Source organism: Musa acuminata, unplaced genomic scaffold (genome assembly GCF_036884655.1).
Source record: "Musa acuminata AAA Group cultivar baxijiao unplaced genomic scaffold, Cavendish_Baxijiao_AAA HiC_scaffold_1153, whole genome shotgun sequence".
Classification (NCBI taxonomy): Eukaryota; Viridiplantae; Streptophyta; class Magnoliopsida; order Zingiberales; family Musaceae; genus Musa; species Musa acuminata.
Window position 1 is genome coordinate 1 of NW_027021365.1, and position 27,585 is coordinate 27,585.

The following is a 27,585-nucleotide window of genomic DNA, read 5'->3' on the forward strand; positions in this document are numbered from 1 at the left end:
AGATAACCATGTTCCTGTCAGTGCTATAAAAAAAATCGAAAAATATCCCACAAGGAAGACTTGGTACTGCCTCACACGTTGAAGATTCCCCCTCTAGAATGTTCTTACCTCAGCAGATTATATTTTCCAGCCATGTTTGTCTTCTACGACAATGACCAATCATAAGATCCAGAGACATGAAGTATTAATTCCAAGTGATCAACCATAATCCATCATCATCAGCAGCTAATGGCTTCATGCACACTGCTACTCTCATCAAAGAACCAAATTCTAGTGACGACTTAAGGGAACTGGTGTGTTTCTCCTATACATGCATCATGCTCTGGCAGCATCAGATTCTTAACCAGCATCAAGATGCGAGGCTATCGAATCAAGCACACTGGTAATATGCACCTGTCCAATCGCTACATAGAGATTCGATCGGTATTCCAGTCTTTACATCAATGCTTTATTTATTATTATTATTCTTATTATCACCTTTTTTTTCAGTACATACTCAAATTATTTGACTATTCTTATGCTATTACTGTCCGACTAAAGAGAAGAAGAGGAGGAGAAGCACGGATAACTTACTTGAATGAAGAGGGATTAGAAGGCCAGCCGGGAACGTACTCCTCCAGAGGATAGCAGTGAAGCCGGAGGTAGTCCCTCCAGTTGTGTACCGCCTCCTTTCTGACATTAAAGCTCGTGGAGAGCCTCATTTTCTTGGCCGGGTCATCGGAGTAGAGCTTCGCCTTCTCCTCGGGAGGTAGACGGAAGAATTCCAGACTAATAGCCATCATCTTCACCATCAATTCAGTATCGATTCCATGGTTCACAACCTACAAACGAATAACCCGGGAAATACTAACAAACAGTTGAGGAGGAAAGGAAGAAGCTGGGTCGTCGGAATTCAACGACCTGGAAGAAGCCATAGGATTGGCAGGCTTTCCCTATCTGGGAGATGATTCGGGACTTATCCGGTGAACCGAGATCGATGATGGGGATGTTTGCGTCGCTGATGACCTGTGTGAGACGAGGTCTTTGAGACTCTGGCCTTACGTAGTTCTCCGGAAGGGTCTCGTGGTAAGTTACGGTGGAGAGGAGCTGATCCGCCATGAGATAGACAGAGGTATCGAAAGGGAGCTTCGAGACGCTGCACAAATAAAGGGAGAAGGCGGACCTCCTCGTTCGCGAGAATATGTTGACGCAGTGAAGAAGCTTCACGCGGGTGATGTAATCGACCGTTGTGACCGTGATGTCACAACGCCACCTCGGCTACGCGCATGTGCGGACACGTGTGCTCGGCGTCATCCACGTCGAGGGTTATGGAACAGCACAAAGTTTCGTCGGCTGCTTTAAGGGTGCAACCTGTAGTGCCGAATCAAGGGGTTCACTCGTGAGGTTGGGTATGGGCTCGCTCCGGAGTTGATAGAAAGCTCACTTGCTGTGTTCAGTTCGATCCAAGTCAAGTCAATCTTACAACCAGAAGAGGCACGCACGCACGCATGTGGAAGACCAACAGCTACTCGTTGCATTATTCTATTGCATTAAATTATTCTTCTCATGTGGAAGACTCATTTGCAGGCCATCTCAATCAATCGTATAACAATGGAAATAAAAGAGCCACAGCCTGTTAGCTCGATCGAAATTTGAAGGCTTCATCGCTATAATGGTTTCGGGCTGTGAACGCGTCGGAGCTACGGCATCGACTCTCAAGTCGATTCAACAATAGGCTTAAATGACAAGGGCATTTGTGTGGATCATAGGAAACAAACAATAGGCTGGACTTTGGTTAACAGTCTGAATTGGGCTTTCGTAGGCAAGACAACCACATACTCGAGCCCACCTGGAAGGGTCAACCTCACCCTCCTCCATCCTTTACAGTACTATGTTCATGGCAAGCTCTCGTTGTTGGGATCATGCTTGTCCTTTGTTTACAGTCATTACTAGCGTCCAACACGCCCGCCACATGTATCAGACACACAAACACTTTTGTGTCAGGCACCTTCGATTAAATCTAGTAAGCTAACCTAAAGTGCTGCATTAAGTTTAACTACATGTGTGCTGTGCATGTGGCTGAGCGTACGAAGCTACTTCAAAAAGCAGTATAACTAACGTAGCAACATCTTCCAGGAGGAACATATTTCTAAGGAGCATTAGTCATGCTTGAAACCATTTTATGTTGAAAGACGTATGGACAGACAGGCATTATGGTAGATAGGAGGAGCATAAAGACCATTTAAACTGAAAGCTCAAGCAGGTAAAACCGACAGGGCCACGAGACATGCGAATGGTCTTATTATGACCCCCAGTCAACCCAACAAAAAGAAAGCACTCGAGGATACTAGCAGTAGCAGGCATGCCTCCGCCACCATCATTCCATTAGCATAAGCACCGCCAGCCAGTCCGTCCCTTCAGCGAAAGCAGTGCATGATGTGGGAACCAATCCATGGCGAAAGCACTTTTTAGCCCCTCTCTTAGATTAATCTATTCCTCACGCAAAGCCTAAAGCACGTCGTCCCCAGATCCAGACTCTTCTCCTTTCCAAAAGAGCAATGCTGACTACCCATCTACCCTCATCATTCTTCCCCAAACCCCACACATCAAACCCACCACCCCCCGACCCCCAAAAGGTAGCCCATCCCAACTACGTAGCCGCCGTAACCATCCAAGTCACTTCATCCTCAAATAGTACCCAAGTCGACGATCCAACACATTTGCAGCGAACCCTTCATGCAACTGCAACTGGAAGCAGAACCCTCGATCTTCCATTTGGAGATCTCCATTCCGTCCTTGGTCTGCGCCTTGTCGGTCTTTATCGACAAACGAAAGGAAAAGAGACGAGAACTGAAGGTAAAAAGGCAACAGCCAGAAAGAGAGACGATTCTCAATGCTATTGCGGTGGAGAGGAGCAGTGCTTTTCCTAGCAACCTATTGATGGGTCTTCGCTTGAAGCCTCACCTCCTCTTCCTTCTCGTCATCAGTCTCTCGTCTCCTTCGCACCAACTCCAGGACCCTGCCCTCATCGACCGGATAGTGAGAGACTCAGCCTTCCGATCCTATCTCACCGACCACCACAAGACGGCCGTCGTCTACAATGTCTCACTCCCTCCCAGCGTCTCCGGGGCGACCGTGGAGACTGTGCGGTATCGGACTAGTAGCTTGAGGCGTCACGGCGCCTCGGTCAATGAGTTCCATGTCGCGCCAGGCGTCGTCGTTCATCCCCACTCTAAGAGGCTCATCCTGGTGATTCAGAACCTGGGCAACCTCTCTTCCGTGTACGGCAGCTACAGGAACATATCGAGGTTTCAACTGGTCTCTCCGGTGCTGGGCCTTCTATTCTACAGAGCAGCGAGCATTCGCAATTCTTCGATTCCACCTGAGCTGGAGATCTTGGTGACGAAGAGACCCATCACAGTAGATTTTTCGGGATTGGAGCAGAGCACCAAGGGACGGCGAGTGCTCTGCGCGCTGTTCGAGTTGGACGGCAAACTGAGCCTATCGAACGTGACCCGCAGCAATGCATGTAGTGCGCGAAGTCAGGGCCACTTTGCCCTGGTAGTCGAGACCATTGACAATGCCGGTGGTGGAGAGGAGATGAAGCTGAGCGGATGGAAGGTAGTCGTGGTCAGCGTTGCGGCGGGTGCCTTCAGCGCAGTGCTCTTAGGACTAATCGTGGTGGCCATGGTGACGGCGAAGTGGAAGAGGTTGCGGACTGCGGAGATGGAGAGAAGAGCGTACGAGGAGGAGGCACTGCAGATCTCCATGGTGGGTCATGTCAGGGCACCTACAGCGGCGATGGTTCGGACCACCCCACGTCTGGAGAACGAAGATGCGCCATCTTGGTGACATGAGTCTGATTTATTGTAGGAGTCTCTTAGCTCAGCTCGCATTCCATTCATTCGATTCCATAATCGCCACCCACAGTCTTTTCTTCTTCATCATCATCTTTGATTTTCCGATAACATTGTCAAGAATAGCTAACACGCGGATCAAGAAACTAGCAGTGTGATTTTATGGGTTAACAGTGCAAAATGTCACTCTAGAATAAGAGAGAAGAAAGAAGAGATAACAATGTACACACATATGTAAGATGAACTACGGCTAGAGAACCCAAGTAAATGGAAATTTCAGAACAGGAACTGAAATTTGATGAGCTGTGTAAAATTCAGAGGTTCACAGAAGAAAGAATCACCACACAAAAGCTGCTGCCATCAAACTAATTAACCATAACCTGATTTCCATTGCTTTCTGCAACTACTCACTTTTTAGCCGAATGATGGATCTACAGGCTACTTCATGTTGAGATTGGACAAAGAAAATGTCATGCTAGCTCATTGGTTCGCATCAGTAAACTTGCTTGGTGTCCAAATATCGCATGATCTCTAGAAAACAAAATCAAGTCGATGAGCATAGAGTTCCAAGTAAGCATTAGCTCTGCCTCTCATTTAATAGGTAGAAGAGCATTTTCCTTCAGTCAAGTAAATCTACATGTAGTATGCAGGAAATCTAATTTTTCTTATTTCACTCAATAGAGAAAAATAACAATAAGAATTTTTTCGGCAGATAGTTATTTCTCCCTATTGTGCCCAGCATCATATGTATGTCACTGAATTTTATACAAAAGTCAATAAATTTACAGATCCGAGAGGTCAATTAAACATTGCTACATCCCATGGGTCTTTCTTCCTGGAAATCCAATGCGCAGCTCCGTCTCTACCTCAGTATGTTGGTCAAGGTTGGTGGATGGTACAACTTCCTTGGAAGCAGCAGATGGCAACCCCGGCAGTAGCTTGCACTTCCAAGTTCAAACATTAACAATGTCAAATCAGTTAAATGCTTTTGCGGTCCCAGTGATGCAAAGAACATTTTTTGGCCAGATTATGCCGTCAAAAAAAGCAACTTAATTCAGCAAATTGATTAAACGTACCTTTTCACGTAGCAATGAATTTTCCTTCACTAAGGAACTCTCCTGAATCAAATGAGTGAGTGATATTAGCTACAGATGCGGTACATGCCTGCAACACTTCACCAACAGCAAAGCTTCGAGTAATTTACCTTCTCTTTTAGCTGTGAAATCTTCTCGCTTAGCAACTGATGCTGAAGTTAGTATAAATAAGAGCATGTAATCAGTCTCGGTTTCCTATTGCTAATTTGATACGAGTAGTACTGAAATGTTCAGCAACCGACTTGCCTTTCTCCCTCTGATACTGCGCAAGCTCTGCTCTATCGTGCCTTCTAATTCATGCAGTTCCTCTAATGAGCACGACTCTAGCTTTTCACCCAAGAGCTTCCTGCATCGATAGGATTTATTATGCCCACAAAATCTTGTATTGACTGCAACAGTATCAGATGAGCAGGGTATCAGACTAGAAACTTACTGCTTAGAGGCTTCAAGTACTTCAATCTTCTTCGAGATGAATGATGCTTCGTATTTCCATTGCTACACTCGACAAAACTATCTTTTAAGAATCTAAATTAGAAGAAAAAGACATTTTTTTTGGCTCTGGAAGAAATCAAATGCTAGTGAACAAGGTGTATGATCACTTGTTTTCCACTTAATTGACCAGATTAGCACAACTATAGAAACTCTTAGAGTTGGAAACAAAGGAACGCTGCACCTCGGCGTCTTGTTCCATGGTCGTGCTGCTGGTATCTTCCTTCGAGTGTTCTCTGTAACGCTCGATGGTGCTTTGCATGCTAAAGAAACCAAAAACAATTTCGAAACGTATTAGTTTCTGATACGGACAACGGATGGCTTCATGAAAGATGATCTAGCGACATGAGAACCAGAACCGCAGAAACATCATGCAACATGATGCCCATGCAACAGAAGCTTATAAATATGTTTGTAAGATATTAGGAAAGAACTTAGGTTCTAATATATTCTTTCTAGATAATACCATCTTTCATCTTTATGATCATACTTCCTTTTTGATATCATGGCAAACTAAGAAAATACTAAATGATATCGGTTGCCCTAATTATCTTTTTTTATAAGATTTTATGTATTTTGTAAGGCCAATTCTTGTTATTTATGAGAAAACTTCTCCAATTCTAAATACGAGTAACCTAACTCGATCAAGCTTATGAAGAGACCTTCTTACCCATTAGGTCTAACACAGCCCTAGTTGTGACATTATAGACAAAATGTTTTAAATGAAAAGAGAAACTGTGGTTGGGTTTTAAATGAAAAGAGAAACTGATGGACATCATAGACAAAATGTTTATATTGGAAGAAAGAATATGAAGGAGTAGAGTTGATTCATTCCTACAAAACAAATGGCCTAACAAAATTTTATTTGAAGCACACAAGTGTCAAAAAATATATTGTCAGTGACCATAGATTTATATATTCAACGGGACTATAAGAGAATAATCGTGGGTTATAATTAATATTGCTACCTTTTGGTTCGTATGATATTAATTATAATTTAATAAATAATTTAAATCTTATTCATTAATGAGGAAGACAAATCTAATTTGAATTGTCACATATAAAAGATGTGACTCTTGAGTAGATGTTACTTCAAATATTTAGATATTAATTCTAAATTGATTTCTTGATGGAAGGTATCTTTTTGTCACTGTAAATTCATAATTTGGTCCTCTCTCCACACATAAATCAAAATACGGTATTTGTATCGATAATGTATGTTAAGGTAAAGGGATAAGGGAGAGAAACCAAAAATCTATCTATTTGAGTTATCTTTCAGGATATTCAATTTCTCAAAGGATTAAGGTATATTCTTTAACTAAAATTTATTTTTGTGATAAATCACTAAGTCTAAAAATCATGAGATTTATGTAATGCATGCACTATGATATTTTATTTGTGCATGTTTACATGTGGTTTCAGAACCATGATTTAGGGCTTATGATTTTTTATTATTGAATTTGTTTATCTTATTATCACATCAAATTATGATTCTACTATTTTATATTAATTTTGATTATAATTTAAGTATTAACAATTAGATTTGACTCTGTTTAGATTGTATTAATCATGAAAATCATAATTTATTCTTTTTAATTTTATAGAATGGATGACTCTAAGTCATATTATGATAATGAATTAGATAATGGTATTATGATTTTATTTCATATATCAAATTATAAGTAATTTGATATGTATTATGTGGTTTCTTGGTCACCAAAGTGGTTGAACATTATGATCCATATAAATATTAATTACATACCCAAAGTTTGATCTATTATTCTTATAACTAATAAATATAATTATGATTGTTGATATATTCTATTAAATTATTTTGTGTATCCAAAAATAACAAATATATGTAGTTTGAATATATTCACTTGTTAAGTAAAGTGAGACATAAAGAATGTATATCTTAATTTGTTGGAAGGAGAATTTTCATATGCATTTGAGTTAAGGTCCATTTTAGTTTATATGTTTTTTTATCATGGACCATTTAAGTCCTTACTTGTGTCTAAAATAATTCATATATTTTTAAAAATATAATATATAAGCTCCTTCCATCAAGTCTAAGTTAATAGACCTTAGAGTCAGTTTACGAGATATGCTGACTCATAATAAATTATTAATATGATGATATATACAATTTAAGTTAAAAAAATATTATTTTAACCCTTGTAGTTTTGATCATAGACCACTTAAGTTCTTATGGTTGTGTTTAAAATAACCACTACATTTTCAAAAGCGTAGCATACCCTCGCGTCAAGTTTAAGTTAATAATGTTAGAGTTTAAAAAGGGTGTAAGGTCCATCTTATCAAGAAAGAAGAAGCGAGGAAGGCCATAGCAACGAACGAAGACGGAGAAGCCAAAGGTGGAGGTGAAGGTGAAGGAGAGCTGGACCACGACGTCATAGACGCGACGGATGAGGGCACATAAGAGGACGAAGTGAGAGGTGGTGGGGACGAATACACCTAAGAGGAGGAAAAGGGATTAGAAAACTATTACATTCATAACATTGGATTAGTTGACATACATCCACCTGAGGTAGGATCAGAAGCTCCTGAATCTCATCAGTGAGGGAGAGACTGTGTGTGTACGATACTCTGCTAGGTAACAATAACTGTTAGTTTGGCAAGTCCCATAGTCCCACATTGGGAAAATCAGGCTTGTTATCTCATATTGGTACTATAAATAAGGGTCTGGGCTTTGAAGTCAGATGCACCACAAGTAGCACCATAAGAAAAACCTAAGTGTTTGCTTTGAGTTTAAGTCCACACTTAGTTAAATAGTTTGGGCTTATAGTTTGGGTTTTTTCTTGTTTAGTATTTTCGGGTGTTTTATGGCCTAGGAACATCTTCTTAAGGCATTTGTAATAGTCTATTTTATAGTAGTGATTTGCTCCCCTTTCGTCCGTGGATGTAGGTCAAGGTTAATTGACCGAACCACGTAAATCTGGTGTTCTTGTCGCTTCTTTTATTCTTCCGCTTTATTATCTTTGTTAGGTTACCAAAATTATCCTTTGGTAAATTTCTTGGGGCTAGCTCTAACAAACTGGTATCAGAGCTTGCTTTTGGGATCTTTTGGCAACAATGATAATAACAAAGATCGTTGTCGAGAAATTCGACAGAAATGTCAACTTCAGCATGTGGCAACTCAAGATGGAGGCTATTTTGATTCAAGACGGAGTTGATTTGACACTACAGGAGGCTAAGAAGAGAACATTTTAGATGGTACGTCAAAGGAAGATTTTACGGGTATGGATAAGAAGGCCTGATCCAGCATTATTCTAAATCTCTCTAACGAGGTTTTACAGGAGGTAACTACGGAGACTACGGCTAAGAGCATGTAGGACAAGCTTAAAGCCTTGTATATGAAGAGGACAGTAGAGAATCATCTCTATTTAAAGCAGAGTTTGTATATGCTTCGGATGACTGAAGGTATATGTATACTCTCACATCTTGATAAATTTGATTTCTTGGTTATGGATTTGGAGAATATAGATGCAAAAATTGATGATGAGGATAAGACCTTATTACTTTTGTGTTCTCTTCCCCAATCATTTAAGCATTTCCATGATACTATGATTTATGGAAAAGAAACAATTTCATATCAAGAAATTAAATCTGCACTAAAATCTAAAGAGCAGATAGATAGGGATATCACTAGGGAAAGTAGAGAGAATCAAGCTGAAGGTCTGGTTGTTAGGGGGAGAACAGATAAAAGGAAATTTGATAGTAGTAGATCTAAATCTAGATCTAAATCCAGACATAAAAATTTGGAGTGCAGATATTATCATAAAATGGGGGCACATTAAGACCAATTGCTTTAAATTGAAAAATAAATTAAAGCAAAAGGAAAAAATTATTGAGAAAACTACTGAATCCGTTGAAGCTAGTGTAGCAATTGATGAGAATGTTGGAAATATTTTCTCTACTACTGATGACAGGACGAGGTCTAAAAATGAATGGATTTTAAATTCAGGTTGTTCTTATCACATGTGTCCTAATAGAGATTTGTTTTCCATATATGAATCTTGTAATGGTGGAATTGTTTTGATGGGCAATAATGCAGCATGTGATGTTGTTGGTAGAGGAACAATCCGAATTAAAATGCATGATGGTATTGTGAGGATGCTCACTAATATTAGACATGTTCCTGATTTAAAAAATAATCTCATCTTTTTAGGCACCCTAGAGGCCCTTGGGTGTAAATACACAGGTGAAGATGGAGTTATGAAAGTTTCTAGAAGTGCCCTTGTTGTTATGAAAGATTGTAGGTCTGGTAGCTTATATATTTTGCAGGGAACTACTGTCACAGGCTCGGTTGTAGTCTCGTCATCATCATTATCTGATTCTGACATCACCAAATTATGGCATATGCATTTGGGTCATATGAGTGAAAAATGTTTGAGCATATTGAACAAAAGGGGTCTATTTTGCGGACAGAGTACTAGGCCATTGGATTTTTGTGAACACTGCATTTTTGGAAAGCAGAAAAGAGTCAGTTTCAATTCTTCGGTAGTTCACAAAACAAAAGGTACTCTTGACTATATTCATTCAGACCTTTGAGGTCCAGCTCATGTTCAGTCTAAGGGTGGTGCTAGGTATATGTTGACTTTCATTGATGATTATTCTAGGAAAATTTGGGTTTATTTTTTGAAGCATAAAAATGATGTTTTTCTAACATTTAAACAATGGAAGGCTTTGATTGAGAAGCAAACAGGTAAACAGATTAAGCGGCTTCGAACAGATAATGGCATGGAATTTTATGAAGGTGACTTTGATGAATTTCGCAAAAATGAAGGAATTGTTCGGTATCGCACTGTTAGGATGACGCCTCAGCAAAATGGTGTGGCCGAACGTATGAACAGAACACTCTTGGAGAGAGCAAGGTGTATGATCTCAAATGCAGGGTTGACAAATGACTTTTGGGCAGAGGCAATTAATATGGCCTGTTACGTTGTCAACTGCGCTCCTTCTGCGACACTTAACTTTAAAACTCCGGAGGAAATTTGGTCAGGTACTCATGCTGATTACTCTGATTTAAAAATTTTTGGGTGTCCAGCATACATGCATATAAATGAAGGAAAACTAGAGCCTCGAGCTAAAAAATGTATTTTCCTTGGGTATGCTTCTGGGGTGAAAGGATACAGATTATGGTGTTCTGATCCCAAATCCCCAAAATTTATAATAAGTAGAGATGTTACTTTTGATGAATTGTATATGTTATCTTCTAAAGAAGAATCTACTAGTTGTACAAATGATAGTGCGCAGAAGCAGGTGGAGCTTGAGATTGGTAGTTCTAATTCTTTTAAGTCGAACTCTTCTACTCAAAAATGCTAGTAGATGGTCCCGAGTCTACTAACGTAGATGATCCAGAGGAAGAGCAATATTCCATAGCTAAATATAGACAACGAAGAGATATTCGACCGCCACAAAGATATGCAAATTTGGTTGCATATGCTTTGTATGTTGTGGAAGAAACAAGTGAAGTTGGTGAGCCTACTTCCTACTTAGATATAGTTTCTTGTGATAATTCCGCTAAGTGGTTGATCGCGATGAATTAAGAAATTAAATCTCTCCATCGGAATAGAACTTGGGATCTTGTGAAGCCGCCTTCGGGTAAGAAAATTGTTAGATGCAAATGGGTCTTCAAAAGGAAGGAAGGTATTCCAGGGGTTGAAGATGCAAGGTACAAAGCACGATTGGTTGCAAAGGGCTATAGTCAGGTACATGGTGTTGATTTTAATGATGTATTTTTACTTATTGTTAAACATAGTTCTATTCGTGTTTTGCTTGCTTTAGTTACCATGTATGATTTGGAATTAGAGCAACTTGATGTCAAGACAGCTTTCTTATATGGTGAACTTGAAGAACAAATTTATATGGAGCAACCTCATGGATTTGAAGTTGATGGTAAAGAAGACCATGTTTGCTTGTTAAAGAAATCCTTATATGGATTGAAGCAGTCTCCAAGATAGTGGTATAAGAGGTTTGATTCTTTTATGTTGGGTCATGGTTACATGAGGAGCATGTATGATAGTTGTGTCTACTTTCGAAAATTAACTGATGGCTCTTTTGTGTATTTGTTGCTTTATATTGATGACATGCTTATTGCAGCTAAGAATTTATCAGAAATTCACACTTTGAAAATACAGCTGAGTAGTGAATTTGAAATGAAAGATTTGGGAGCAACTAAAAAAATTCTTGGTATAGAGATCAAAATAGATCGAGGAGTTAGAAAATTATTTCTGACTCAGAAAAATTACCTCAAGAAAGTCTTAGAGAGGTTTGACATAAAAAATGCTAAGCCAGTTAGTACTCCTCTTGCTAGCCATTTTCGGCTATCTGCTGCTCAGTCACCACAGTCAGTTGAAGAGGAAGAACATATGGTGAAAGTTCCATATTCTAGTGTCATTGGCAGTATTATGTATGCAATGGTTTGTACTCGTCCAGATATTTCACAAGCAGTCAGTGTGGTTAGTAGATATATGTCTCGCCCGAGTAAAATACATTGGTAGGCTGTGAAGTGGATTCTCAGATACTTGCAAGGGACTTCAGATACTTATTTGGAGTTTGGGAAAAATCGTGACACTTTGGTTGGTTTCGTCGACTCTGATTATGTTGCGGATCTTGATAAACGAAGATCTTTGACAGATTATGTTTTTTGCGTTGGCAATTGTGTAGTTAGTTGGAAAGCTTCCTTACAACCTGTCGTAGCTTTATCTACTATAGAGGCAGAATATATGGCAGTGACAGAGGCGATCAAAGAAGTTTTATGGTTAAGAGGTTTGTTTAGCGAATTATGTTTGCATCAAGGTGTTACTACAATTTACTATGATAGTCAAAGTGCTATTCATTTGACTAAAGACCAGATATATCATGAGAGGACGAAACATATTGATGTGAAGTTTCATTTTATTCAGGATATCATTGCTGAGGGAAAGGTCCTTGTTCAGAAAATTCATACGAAGGACAATACAGCTGATATGCTTACGAAGTCTCTTCCAGTTTATAAGTTCAAGCAGTGCTTGGACTTGGTTGGTGTTCATTGTTGATGATTGTCTGTTGGGGCTTTTATGAAGAAGATGGAGCAAGTTTTATTGGGACATGCCAAGGTGGAGATTTGTTAGTTTGGCAAGTCCCATAGTCCCACATCGGGAAAATCAGGTTTGTTATCTCCTATTGGAACTATAAATAAGGGTCTGGGCTTTGAAGTCAGATGCATCACAAGTAGCACGACAAGAAAAACCTACGTGTTTGCTTTGAGTTTAAGTCCACACTCAGTTAAATAGTTTAGGCTTATAGTTTGGGTTTTTTCTTGTTTAGTATTTTCGGGTGTTTTATGGCCTAGGAACATCTTCATAAGGCATTTGTAGTAGTCTCTTTTATAGTAGTGATTTGCACCTCTTTCGTCCGTGGATGTAGGTAAGGTTAATTGACCAAACCACGTAAATCTGGTGTTTTTGTTGCTTCTTTTATTCTTTTGCTTTATTGTCTTTGTTGGGTTGCCAAAATTATCTTTTGGTAAATTTTCTGGGGCTAGCTCTCACAATAACTCAATACTATAGTTGGTAGTCATTTCCACGATGATGCCTTCTCCCGTTAATCGTCTTCTTTTTAAACTTAAATTACATGTATCATTATATTAATAATTTATTGTGAGTCAATATGCCACATAACCATACCATAATGTCTGTTAACTCAGACTTGATGGGAAAAACTTATATGTTATATTTTTTAAAAATATAAGGGTTATTTTAGACATGAATAAACCATAATGACTTAAGTAGTCCACGATCAAAACTATAGAGGTTAAAATGGACCTTAATCTTTTTTAAAAATTTAAATTATATATATTATTATATTAATAATTTATTATGCGTCAGCATGTCGCATAAGTAGACTCTAACGTCTGTGAACTCAAACTTGATGGAAGATACTTATATGTTATATTTTTTAAAATATAATGATTCTTTTATATACGAATAAACTATAAGATAAAATGATCCTTAATCATTTATAATTCTAGTAATTTGACACTTTAAGAACCCATCGGTAACAAAGAAAAAGTCTTTCCATAAAATTTGAAAAAGAGCTAATAGATTAAGCTTAATGTTTACACAAATGAAAATTGCAAAAGCACATTAAGTCTACTTTTCCCAAAACTGATAGTGCTAAAGAATTCATGAAATTTGTATAAGAGTGTTATGAAACTACTAACAAATCCTTTGCTGGTAAATAAATGACCAAATTAACTGCTATAAAATTTGATGGTTCTTGCAGCATACATGTCCATGTCCTTGAAATGGCAAATTTAGCAACAAAATTAAAGGTTTTAGGAATGAATGTAGATAAATTCTTTTTAGTATAGTTTATACTTTATTCCTTGCCTTCTCAACGATATGGGCCATTTCAAATGAACTATGACACTATTACGGAAAAGTGAAGTGTTCATATAACTAGTATTGTTGTTCAAGAGGAACAAAAGGTTCATTCAATTTATTTTGTAAGCCATCAAGAAGTTGAAAAGTAGCATAAAGAGAAGTTGGAAAAGAGCATAAAAAAAGATTGTATAATGTGAAGGAATCCTATAAACATGCTCAAATCCACAAAATGGAACGGGAAAATGATATATTGCATAGTTGACTTGCCCAAAACGAAATGTTTGGCTCGAAAATGAAAAGTAAGCTTGTGCTTTTATATGTTTCTAAAATTAAAATCAGCAATTTATTATTATTATTATTATTATTATTATTATTATTATTATTTAATAAAAGTAATTTAAAATATGAAAAATCATAATTTTATTTCTAAAATTTGAAAAAAAATGGATGTACAACTATAATGAGTTTAATAGCATAAAAAAATTTGATATAAAAAATAAAATCATAGAATATTTAATCACTTTTAATGTCGGAAGTTACAATCGTTGTTACTTCAGTTGATATGTCGAATAATCAATCATTCTCTTAGTAGATAATCTCTTAATTTTGTTTCACTGTCTTGGTTTGATATATGCTTGAGCTTCAACTAATTTGAGGGTCATGATTAATCAAGTTTCATTGAGGATGCATCCTCCCGCATTAAAGGCTTGCTCACATCTATTGCTGAAAAGGGAGTTGTTAGTATTTGTCTTATAATTTTTGCTAAAATTGAATGGTTTTTGTGTATCGTGTTCATCGTTCTAAAATAGGAAACTCTATAATCCCTTTGGGGTTTTTTTTTTATCTTTGTAATAAGAATTTTTCTCCGTTACATTTTTTATTACCCTTACCAACTTAATATGCAGATAGAAAAATTTTAGAGGTAATTTGTTATCTACTATATTTACCACTAAAATAGTCATATGAGTTAATGATCAATTTTTTTATTTCTCTAATTTTATCACCAATATCAATATCTACTCCTAAACTTTCATAATAAGTTATTAAATAATCATTTTAACCATCTAATTTAGTACAAGGATAAGAAACACAAGCAATTAAAAATAATTTATCTATTTTAATTTCATAGCCACTATAGCCATATTTAGATCATTATCATATTGATATTCTTCTAAAGCACCAATAATATTAATATAAATAAATAAAAAATGTAAGCAGTAGGATAATAAATACTAGATAAAGTATAGACAACATTATTAAAAAAATTATAATTTTTAAAATTATTTCACAAATATTTCAATGTTATGCATATAAATTGACTTGTCTAACATTATTTATAATAAAAATACATAATAATTCTTTATACTCAAAAAGATTCTTGAACAAATTCATATATAAAATTTCATCGAGTAGGAACACCCCTAACAAATCTTTTGGGCCTTTCACTATTTAATTTGTAAAATCTAATCTACTCTTTCGTTACTTGTGGATAAACCCACAAGAATAAAATTGCTTACTTAATTGGAGAAAAAAAGTTTTAATCAACTATAAACATTCTTGTACACATAAATTTAAAACATGATAAACACACCTAACACAAAAAGAAATACCACCAAAAGCTGATTGATATACTTCTTGAAATTCCATAATAAAAACAGTATTTGTTACTACATTATAAAAATCAATTAAAAAAGTTTTTAAATAAAAAAATATTATTCAAAAATATTTTTTATTATTTTATAAATATTATTGATAATATGTCGTTCATCAAACACTCTAAAAGTAATAATTTATTTTTACATGGTTCAATCACTATCGATCCAATGACTATCAATCAAACACTCTAAAAGTTCATTTGCAAGTGATCACTCCAAATATTAACACAAATGAAAATACGATCATCAAAAGCTTAAAATAAATTTTGAAATTTTTTTAAAAAAATATAAAGTATAGGTAAGAGTAGTTCTAGGAACATATTAGCGATGAGATTTAAAACCTCTTAACAATAATCAACACAACTAACTTTTTCATCAAAACTAAAAGACAAATTGATGAAATTTAATTAGATAATTTTTTATGATTTTTTTCCAATAAAAAAATAAAGAGTAGGATTAGTGGGATATCTAAAAATTTAGGTTTGGCTTTTCTTCGTACCAGCTTGTATTGGATGTTTCCTCATTTAGATTTGAAAATCTGACTTCAAGTTGTAAATAACATAGAATAAGCTATTGGTGTTTTATACCTTCAAGTACAATTTGAAGTTGTCCAACTTTAGTTCAACCATTGTTAAGCTCTTGCTCAATGTTATATCAACTTTACTTTGGCCTTCTTGGGTTATCATGGTTGGACTTTCAAAGAACTCTTTGGTGAAGTGGTGGCTTCCAGTTATCATCGGGATCAAGTAGAAAACTTAAGAGCTTAACAATGTTCAAGGAGTACTTAATCAAATGTGTAAGAAGAATGAGGGGTATGAGGGGGTATTTATAGGATTTTTAGATATTTTTCCTTCTTGAGATGCCCACAAAACTAGTTATTATTTGATTGTTGGAAGGGGTAAATTTATCTTTATATATATATATATATATATATATATAACAATCCGAAAACCCTAAAATAACAATTAATATGATTGTTAAGAGGGACAAATTGGTCATTTGTCCCTCAGACCGTTACGTCAAGCACTGATTGAGTCCCAACGGTCTCTCAAAACCGACTTTAATTAGTCCCTTCTTTTTTTAAAAACTAGCCCCTTCTCAATTCTGGTTCGATTTTGGTTCAAACTGAATTATCATCAATGCTATTCTTTATAATCTAGACCATAAAAGCAAATGAAAACTTTATTTTCATTGGGAATAGAGACAAAGCTTAACTTGAATGTATTAAGACTTATCGTCTTGTTTTAGATACTAGTAATTACTTGGATTTGTCTACTCTTTATGTACCCAATATATCCATAATCTAATTTTCTTATCGAAACTTGATAAAGTGATATTTTCTTTTTAGTTTGGTTATGGATAATTTAGCTTATTTAAAAATAATACTTTTATTGGTTCTGGAATCTTGTACGATGATTTATATAAATTAAATATTGATGATCTATTTATTGAGACATTTTTTATTTTACATCATAATATTAGTGCTAAACTTATTTTTGTTGATGAGCATTTTTCTTTCTTGTTGTATAAATGTTTGAGTCATATATTTGAAGAAAGAATACAAAGATTAATAAAGAATGAGATTCTCTAAATCTAGATTTTACTAATCTTATAGTGTGTATTGATTATAATTTCATAGCTTCTTGAAATTATATATACTAATATATGCGGACCTTCGGAAGTTCCATCTTTTGGTGAAGAAAAATATTTTATTACTTTTATCAATGATTTTTCATGTTACAATTACATTTATCTATTGCATAAAAAATCTCAATTAGCATATGCCCTTGAAGTATACATTAAAAAGGTTGAAAGATAATTAAATAAAAAAAATAAAAATTATAAGATCAGATAGAGTTAATGAATATCATGAAAAGTATAATGAATCAAAACAATATGAAAGTACATTTGTCAAATTCCTTGATAGTCCTGATATATGTGCTCGATATACTGTGCTAGGTATACCACAACAAAATGATATAGTAAAAATATATAAAATTATACTTTGATGGATATGGCTAGGAGTATGTTAAGTCATTCATCTTTATCTATTTCATTGTGAATGCATGCATTAAACATGGTTTACAATAGAATAATTCTAAAGACTATTTGAACTATGGATTAAACCACATATACATTTGGGGTTGTCTAACAAAAGTAAGAAAAAAACATAGATTTCAAGACAATTAGTGGATTTTTCATTAGTTATCTAGAAAAATCGTAGGAGTATAAATCTTATTGTTATAATTATAGTCCAAGAATCCTAGAAACTAGGAATGCTAGATTCATTGAAAATGATTAAATTAGTTAGGATAGGAACCATGAAATGTGGCTATTCAAGAAATTCAAATAGAGGTACATTTACCATTAACTCCTAAAGTTGTTATTCCCTCACCTGCTTCACAATTTGATAATGTTCAAGAGTAGTAAATAAATGATAAACCACTCCATTATGAAATTATGGCTAATAAATTTACAATAAATGAATCACAAGTAATAACATTAAAGATATCTTAAAGATAATGGAGATCTATTATTCATAATGATTATGTACTTTATTTACAAGAGTGATCTAATTCCATCCTCATAAGTTGTTGAAAGTATAAATTCTAAAAAATGGGTTGATATTATGAAAGAATAATTGAAATCTATGAATGAAAATTAAGTTTGGAATTTTATTGAATTGTACGAAAGACATAAAAATGTTAATTGTAAATAGGTCGATTCACATGATAATATCAAAAGGTATAAAACCAAAATTATTGTTAAAAGTTTCGTTGAGAGAGATAGTAATGACTATAAAATGATTTTTTCACTTATCTCTAGAAAAGATTCTTTTAGAATTATTATGACCTTTATAGCATATTATGACTTAGAGTTGTATTGTTTAACTGAAAGCTTTGAAAATATGTTAGTTGTATAGTTGATTTATGAAAGTCTTAATTGAGGTCATTTTAAGTCAATTTGAGTTAGTATTGGATCAAAATATAACCCACTTATCATAAAAGTTGTTGTGTTTGAAGTCAAATTGAATTGGACCCATTAGAAGGCCAAACCAATGGCCTAAACTAGAACTGGGTGCTCAGACCTCAAGGCCCAAGCAATAGTACCACTTGAGTCAATTGATAAGTATTATTTATATTTTGTCTACCTTTTTGACGATGGTACTGTCTACGACGACGATAATATTACCAAGGGTAGTGGTGGTATTACCCAAAATTCAAAATTATAGTGGTGGTATTACTAGAGTCCAGAATTATGACTATGTCAAAGTTACGATGATAGTATCACCCAATATCGATGGTAGTATTGCACGTATATCAAATTTTTGAAGATTTAAATTTTTAACTCTATTCTTAAAGCCTTTAGAGGCCTATCAATACTCTACTTAGGCTTGGTTGACAGAGCATTTATTCTTGAGCTAATAGAGTGGTGTAATATGATATTTTTAGCGTTGTTTAAGTTTCCTCCTCCTTTTGAATTTATCTGTAATTTTAAGTTATTAAAGATAAAAGATCTTATTTAAAAAGAGAGTATGAAAGTTATCTCTTAAGTTTAAAAAAGGATAGAGTTGTAACAAGGGTAGTTAATATTTGTCTATTAGAAAAAGAATCGATAGTGAAAGTTGATGATCTCGAGAGAAGATGAATCAAGCATAGATGTAAATTGGAATGACTAAATGACTATAAATTAGTTTGTCTCTCTTTAATTATTATTTACTTATAACTTAGTTTTATTCTCTTTACTCATAACTTTCTAACTTCATCAATTAAGTTTCTAAAATTTATTAGTTTTTAATTAAATTTTAAAATTGATTAGAGAACTTTATTACACTAATTCACCCCCTTAGTGCCATTAAGATCATAACAGGTCTACCTATAATGAGACGAGGATATGACTATCTATTTATGGTGGTCGATAGGTTATCAAAGATGATGGTACTTATTACAAGAAAACAATTGTCGAAGAAGAAACAACTCGATTATTCTTCTAACATGTGCGGAAGATCATAACAGGTCTTCCAAGTTTCATCATGTCTGATCATGTCTGATCATGACAGGTGTTTCTTGAGCAACTTTTAGAGTTTACTCAAGACCATGGATACTAAACTTAAAAAGAGCATAGCCTTTTATCCATAAATCAATAACCAAACCAAAGTAGTGAATTGCATCATGGTTTATCTCCTTCAATAATATAACTCTTGATAGATGAAAACATGGGATGAAAGCCTATCATACCTTTAGTTTTCTTTCAATCAGGCGATGCACAAGTTCTACTAATAAATCAATATTTGAGGTATGTAGAGGTTATTTACCTAAAAGTTATTTTGATTTATTGTTTACGATTGATTCATAATCAACTATCTTAGACAAAAGTATTGCAACACAACATGTCCATAAATTTTTGGAGAACATATGAAGAGGTTAAAAAAACTCCAATAAAGCTAAAAGTAATACAAAGAGTGACACAATAGATATTATGAATGAGACATTGTATGGCTACACCTTGGGAAAGAATGACTCAAAAGATAAGAAAAGAAACTAAAGTTCCTTCGATATAGATCTTTCAAAGTCTTTAAATAGATTGGAGACCATACATGGCAACCCGAGTTGCCACCCTACATGGAGATGTGCTCAATTGTTAACATTGAGAACCAGAAGTCGGTTCGAGCTTTCTATGCTAGACAATGAGCTGAACAAAATATTGTCATCTACTGAAGACTTAATGATCAACTAAAAAAAACTCCTTGAAGAAGATGGTATCATCAAGAAGAAGTACACTATCACCGATGGGACATCAAAGTTATCCGAATTATATACAAAAGAGTAGAAACCAAGTGCAACAAGATGATTCTTTAAAGAAGCTGTTAAAGCCAAGTTTCTCTACCTTCAAAGCAAGATTCAATAGGATATGAATCGCCTAATTAAGAGAGCCATGATTAAGGACAATCACAACACTATACAACCTTGTTTAGCTAAGCAAAATCCAAATTTCAATAACCCACTCGCCTCAATCCAAGTCCTAATAAGACTCGAATTAGGATAATCGTTATCTAAATAGAGAAACCACCAAGGGGGTATGATAACCCTATAAGAAAAGTCTTAGCTATATATACCCTACAAGAAAATTTCTTAAACCCTAAGGATTTAAGACACCCCTCTCCTTATAAAACAAGGGATATATTATCATCTAAAAGAAACTAAAGAAGTCCTCGGCAAGAGTCCCCAACCCTAGCTATTTCAACCTTAGAAGAGAGAAAAGAAAGAGAGGAGAAAAAAGAGAGAGAAGAATTCCAAGAGTTTCGAGAACAAGGTTCTGCATCAAAACTTTGTCAGCTATTGTCAAAAGTTACCAAAGTCAATTGTTTGCTATCCAAACTAATAGAAGGTTCCAACAATGAGAGAGTAGGAGAAAACTAAAATTGAGAACCTAAGTATTGTCAAAGATAATATGTATTCTTACCCATTTATAAGATTTATCTCATGTATTTATTTTTATTGTTTTAAATATTATAGTTAGTATTTTAGCTTTATAAATAATAAAGGTTATTTTTTTTTAGTTTTAGGCTTGGTATTTTTTATCTGAAAGACGATATCAAGCCGATGGATCACCGAACCTGAATCCTATATGATTCAATAGAAGAGGCTACCTATGTGATAGAAATTAAAATATTTTAGGATCGATCATAAAGATTGTTATGATTATCTCAAAAAGCATATATTAATAAAGTTTTATAGGGATTTAAGATAAAAAAAATTATTCAGCACGTATTATTCTAATTCAGAAAACAGATAAATGTAACGTAATGCAATGTCCAAAGCTGAATTGGAATGAGAACAAATAAAAATAATTCCTTATACATCTATAATCTTGTACTAGGTAGGACATTAGTTTTACTATCAGAATATGGGGCAATGGGCAAATATGAAAGTAATCCTAGATTGGATCATTAGTAAGTGGAGATCAAATGATTAGGAAGTAATTAGATATTTATATTCAGATTTTACTATATGATTGGTATAAGAAAGTCAAAGATGGAACATTTATTCCTTCTAGGAAAGCAATTTTGTGAAGGGCTATATAGTAGTCCATTATGTTGCATCCACCATAAAAGCTGAGTCTATAGCGTGCTTTGAGGCCATAGTTTATGTATTATGGTTATAGGATTTTATTTCAAAAATTGGGATAATCAATAGTATTGCTAAGTTATTAAAAATTTATTATGATAATTTTGTCTCAATATTCTTCTTAAAAAAGATAAGTTTTATAACATATCAAACATATGAAAATAAAATACTTAGCTGTGAAAAAAGAAGTTCAGAATAAAGAGTGCCAATTGAACATATTAGCTCTGCCTTTATTGTTGTACATCCATTAACTAAAGGATTATCACTCCTGTAGAAAAATTAAGCATTAGTGTTTACTGGACATCATTATTGATATTATGTTATATTCATGAATTATTATATGACACTTGAACTCACGTATATGTTTGTTATTTATTATGTTTTCTATAGTGTATACATGATGAAAGTATATAAAAATTGATAGTATTGGCCTCTGAGAAAGACATTATCATTAGACCATTATGAAAATATTATTATGGATATGTCAAGTAGAAATATAATGTTGTGATACATGAAAAGAAATATATCGAATTAATAATATATTACTATCATGAGTCACATTAGTAATTTACTTAATAATGATGAATGATTTTAACCATTATGTGAAAAGGATTTGTCATGACTATTTGCGCATTATGATTTATTGAATCAAAGTCAAATGGGAGAATGTTGGAATTAATGTGGCCTATGTGACCTTTTAATTCCTGTAATATTAATGGTGATTTAACAAATAACTTAAATCCTATTAGTTATTGAGGAAGACAAACCTAATTTCAATTGTCTTCATAATTGACATAATATTTAGATATTAATTCTGAATTGATATTTTAATGGAATGTATCTTTTTGTCACTATAAATTCAAAACCTGATCATCTCTTCACCCATAGATCAGAATATAATATTTTTCATCCACAACAAATGTCAAAGAAAAGGGGTAAGAGAGAAATCAGAATTCTATCTATCTAAGTTGTTTATTAGAAAATTCAAAATTTTCAAAGGATTCCATAAGGTATCAATCGATGGATCCAACTTTGTTTTTCAATTAAAGTTTATTTCTATGAAAATCTCAAAGTGTAAGGATCCTGAGATTTATATTATTTACTGTGATGTTTTATTTTTGCATAAATTTACATATTTATAAAATAAGTCAAAATCATAAAAATAGAAAAAATTCTATAAAGCTAGAAATAGAGATTAGAATCATATTCGTACCAGATTAAAAGAGATAATAAGCCTAATCATTAAAATGATCATGGTAGCCGATCTCTATGTATGGTAATTAGAGTAATTAAATAATAAAAACTAAAAGTTATGTGGTCATAAAAACAATAAAGTAGCATATATGATATAGGTTATACTTGTTAAAGGAAATCATAAAGTCCATTGTATTCTTTCTATTAGTGATCGATAATTTTTCTTTTAAAAGATAAGTAGTGAAGATCGTTGAAAGAAGTTGATTTTCTTTTGTTAAAAATAATTTGACTAAAAAATTTTGACGATCTATCGTAAGGTCCTAAGTTCGAATCCTTTTTTCAACACTTACCCTTAAAAAAAAAATTTTTGATTGAAATACAAAAGACTAAAACTTAGGTTAAATCGGAAAGGATTTGATTAAGACAAGAGTTGGACTCTTTCTTATTAAAATGAATTTTCTCCCAATTGGGAGAAAGGATTTTTCTCCCAATTAGCAAATGAATTTTCTTATTAAATCGTAAGGGTTGCTCACAATTAGCAGCAATCATCTCCCAAGATAAAACGACTACTTTTTACAATAGTAATACTCCAAATTATAAGAATTGAACTTTTAATGCTTCTATACTCTCTCTTTGACTGATGCCATAATGTAAGAATGAAATCAAATTTCGATAAAATGAATGAATGGGCTGAGGTTTATTTATTTTATACATGTTGGAGAGCCTTATTGGAGGAAAGGTCATGTCCGGTTGGGTGATAAGTCACATCTATATGGACGAAAGATCATGTCTATTCAGTCGAAATGTCATATCTATTCAAGCCAAAAACTATATATTCTCATTCATTTGGAAATGATCATAGTCAAATATACTTAACCTACCATTTCCAACACAGGTAAGATTTGATCGCAAAATTTTATAGTGTTCTAATAGAGTTTTCATTAACTAAACTAGTTAATGGTCCATAATTCATTGCTAAGATTTTTTGAAGGATATGTTTACCGCCTTCCTTGCTATTAGAAATAGTAAAGTTTTAGAGTTGATAAGTATCATTGATAGCAGGAATCAAATTATTTAGAGAATCAAGTTACTTAAATGAAAAGGGATTTTAGTGTCCAAAGACGCCTAGAGACTCTATAGTTTTTATTGTTCAATAAATATTATATGTAACTCATGGTTTTTATACCTTGGGTACTTGTCTAGTTTCTCTTTAATAAATCAAGGCTTATGTGAAAGAAAAATATTATTGCATTCCTTGTAATCATCATCGATAGTAAAGTACTTTTGGATTCATAATAAAAACCAAGTTAATTTGATGAAAAAAGAAAATAGTATGCAAAGAAACTCATAGATATTAGGGTTTTGTTGTTTAATTAATACTCTATAACTCAAGGTTTTTACACGAGGAAAATCTAGAATAGCAAACCTTTGAGTGCTTATACGAACTCCCTCTAGTAGATAGATCATCAGTAAGGCTTACGAGATAAAATGTATGAAAGATTTGGTACTTGATTAGAAGTGTCGTAAATCCTATGTCAATTATTATTTTCTATTTACTTTTCTATTGTGGTCATGTGTATACATTTGACAAGTTCAATATGAATTGTAAGTTGCTTAAGGCTTACATTCATCTATGGTATGTGTGATAGCGCAAGTCCTCAAATCCATATTCGGCTAACTCTATATTACTACCTATACTTGTTTGATTCGGTTTCTCGTATGATAAACTAGACATGATTTTGAGAAGGATCGATCATCATAATGCCATAGCAACACTGGTATTTATCAAGCCAATGCTTCTACATTTTTACAAGGCACATCAGATCTCCCACTGAAGAGTCACAACCTTTAAATCATTCTTTCGAAGCCCATAAAATCCATAGAGGACTGCATAGCATGAGAAATACAACCACTGGCATTCCATTGGAGATCATTTTTTTTTGCTTTCATCATGTTAAAATGATGTGTAGTAGGAGGACCTGATAACTTCATTTTTTCATGGTGTTGACAGTTTTATATACGTATTAACTCTAATGACACGAAACATGTAAAGAACACTGCTATCTTTATTTGTGAATGAGGCAATCCATTAGATTTATCCATTGCATGCATGCATGCATATCATGATCTTGTTCTTTCCTTCACTTAAGACAAATAAGCTAATTACTCAAGTTTTCCTTCACTCCCTCTAGCTTAAGATGGACTAAGGTTTTATCCTTAAATCCTTAATAAAATCAAATTTTCTTTTATAGTTGCTTGTTATATATATATATATATATATATATTCCAAACTCTAATATTTCTCAATTCCCATCTTAATTTTTTTCATTATTTGTCTTAAGCCCAAACAAGGAAGGAGGGCACACTGGTCCTATTATTTTTGAAGTATAAGATAGTGATAATAATAATGGAAGTCAAGATAATGATTGATGGCATCACTCGAAATAAAATAACTTATGAGCTGAAAAACATGTTAAAGCTAAAAATAAACTCATAAGAACATTGATTAAGATTAGACAATAGAAATCATTAAGACCCAAGAATATATCAAGAATCTTGATTGCATTAAAGTTAAGTAGTTAGGAACAAAAATAAGGGGTTTCTCAATGGATATATATATATATATATATATATATATATGGGGTGCTTCCGAACCATTTCAGACTCTCCAACTAGACATGAAATCTGTTTTAGGAGGATGAGGAGTAATAATTTTTCTAAATAATCTAAAATCCAGAGAATGGTTTATAATTCTGGGATAAGGTAGAAAGGACATGTTTGGATCAAAACAACTCATTAATCCTATGTGTGCTCTTATCAGCCAATATACTGACATAAAGTCTTCCATATAACCAAAACTGAAGGGTGAAAAGCAATTCTCCTATTGTACTTCTTGTCTCACTTGTTTCGAACTTACATGTATGACTCAAAATGTAACTTTACATGTCTACCAAAGCTACAATCATGGATTTGCTTCTCAAATTCACGTAATATATAGCGACCGTGAAGATGAAGCCTAACCTCTTATTATTTCAAGTTCAGCTACATTAGGTTTTCTCAGTGGACATAAACATAGGTAATTTTAATTCAAGTTCATAAATAACAAGTGTTTTTCCTCTCACTGTGGTAAATGCATATTAATTTATCAACATCATCAAGGAAAAAGAACTTGCGATGTCTTTGTGCAATTATACATAGTTCAAACAATCGTTGTAACTATCTAACTATCATTCGGAAGATATACGGCAGAAAAGAAGTACTTGGAACATGTAAAACTTTATATTATATTCATGAAGAGTATGATTCCTGTCATCACTAGCCTTAACCATGTCATAAAAGATATGTAGATAACTCACACTAAGGACTGCATCTGCCACAAAACTTTATGCATGGAGGGTCGACTATCCAACATACATGAAGCAGGTGATGGCAGGAGAAGAAGAAGATAGTGAAGGAAGGATACTGTTCAGGTGGTTCAATTTCTCAGGTAATTGAAAGAAGAAACAACAAGTGGATGTTGTATAGTCTCATAAATTAATATGCCAATAGTTCTGTAGGAAATCCACATCTACTAGCTAGCTAGATTGACACTTGCCACTAGGATTATTGGATTTCTGTGAATCCTTTTCGAGGAATTTGGGTGACATTATTTTGGATCTGTACGTACGATAATTTATTACACTTTGGCAAAAAGGACAGACACTGAGACAACCAAAGCATTGCACTCCGTCTGAAGGAAATACTACATATGGATGTACGTTAGTCAAGTAAGAAAAACTTTCCCAACACCTTCTTGTAGGGAAGCCATGAATGGGACTCATTCCACTGATGAAGAGCAAATTGAATACAAAAATCTGTGAATCTGGATGGGTCACCATCGAAGCCAAATCAGATGGACAACTCTCCAGAAAACGTGATTTTTGCTAGGTTTAGAAGATGACCAAAGTAGGAGGACAAAGAGATTAGAAGATGATCGCAAAGGGAGGAGATTTATGTTCGGCTCATTTAATTAGATCACTGTCTCAGCTTCACCTTGTGATCACAGTCGAGAGCAGCAGCTGCCTCGAAGTTGCCAAGCGCAATACCGTTATACGCGAAGACTACTGATAGTAAACATGTATTTTGCTGGCTTTGGTTAAAGGGTTTGCTTATTGATCACCAAGAAATCCTAGAAGACAAGCAGCAGAGGCAAGTACCAAAGAGAAGCATAGAGAGGGAGGGAGAGAGAGGGCGGGTGGGAGAGGAGGTTAATGGAACCTGGAGCTGGAGAACTGGTGGAGCTTCCCCCGGGAAGAGAAGATGATGAGCGCGACCTCGACGTCGCAAAGCACCGACAGCTCCAGGGCCTTCTTCAGCAGCCCGCTCCTCCGCTTGGAGAAGGTCACCTGCCGGCTCGTCGCGTTCTCTATCCGCTTCATCTGTGTCTTCCCCCTCACCATGACGACCGATCGATCTCCCCTCCCCCCACCCCTCTCCTTCTGCCTCCCTGAGGTGATCAAGCAAAAATAAGCTCGGATGATCTCGAGACGACCAGACTAAACAGGGATCACATGAGCTTCCAAAGAGAGGATCTCACAGGAATTAGCAAGGACTAGAGTAAGACCAGCGGCGTTTACCTGAAAAAAGGAAAGAGAAGGAAATCTAGTATTTATTTCTCTCAGAGGAAAAGAAAGGCGGCTATGAACCACATCATGACCACCCCCTTTCCCTATTTTGTGACGAGACCCCGAAAATGAAACAATGGTATTAGTGGGAACGGAAGGCAGGCCAGAAAAAGAGCGACCGTCCCTTTCCCCATCACT

At 34.5% G+C, this 27,585-nt stretch overlaps 3 protein-coding genes across 3 annotated transcripts; 1 reads left to right on the top strand and 2 right to left on the bottom strand.

The window, feature by feature from the left end:
- Positions 1–9: 9 nt before the first annotated feature.
- Positions 10–1,184, bottom strand: LOC135671738 (flavanone 3-dioxygenase 2-like). Its single transcript, XM_065179891.1, has 2 exons — positions 901–1,184; positions 10–821 (listed from the first exon to the last, which is right to left on the bottom strand). The coding sequence occupies exons 1-2, from the start codon at positions 1,096–1,098 to the stop codon at positions 570–572; spliced, it is 450 nt and encodes a 149-aa protein (XP_065035963.1). The 5' UTR covers positions 1,099–1,184; the 3' UTR covers positions 10–569.
- Positions 1,185–2,628: 1,444 nt separating this feature from the next.
- On the top strand, positions 2,629–4,220 carry LOC103970256 (uncharacterized). The gene has a single exon (XM_009383959.3). It carries the CDS (start codon positions 2,716–2,718, stop codon positions 3,829–3,831), a length of 1,116 nt encoding a protein of 371 aa, XP_009382234.2. The 5' UTR covers positions 2,629–2,715; the 3' UTR covers positions 3,832–4,220.
- Positions 4,221–4,481: 261 nt separating this feature from the next.
- On the bottom strand, positions 4,482–27,268 carry LOC135671741 (MADS-box transcription factor 50-like). The gene is made up of 7 exons (XM_065179901.1): positions 27,041–27,268; positions 5,604–5,682; positions 5,364–5,425; positions 5,177–5,276; positions 5,041–5,082; positions 4,913–4,954; positions 4,482–4,780 (listed from the first exon to the last, which is right to left on the bottom strand). Exons 1-7 carry the CDS (start codon positions 27,220–27,222, stop codon positions 4,649–4,651), a joined length of 639 nt encoding a protein of 212 aa, XP_065035973.1. The 5' UTR covers positions 27,223–27,268; the 3' UTR covers positions 4,482–4,648.
- Between the last annotated feature and the right edge of the window lie 317 nt (positions 27,269–27,585).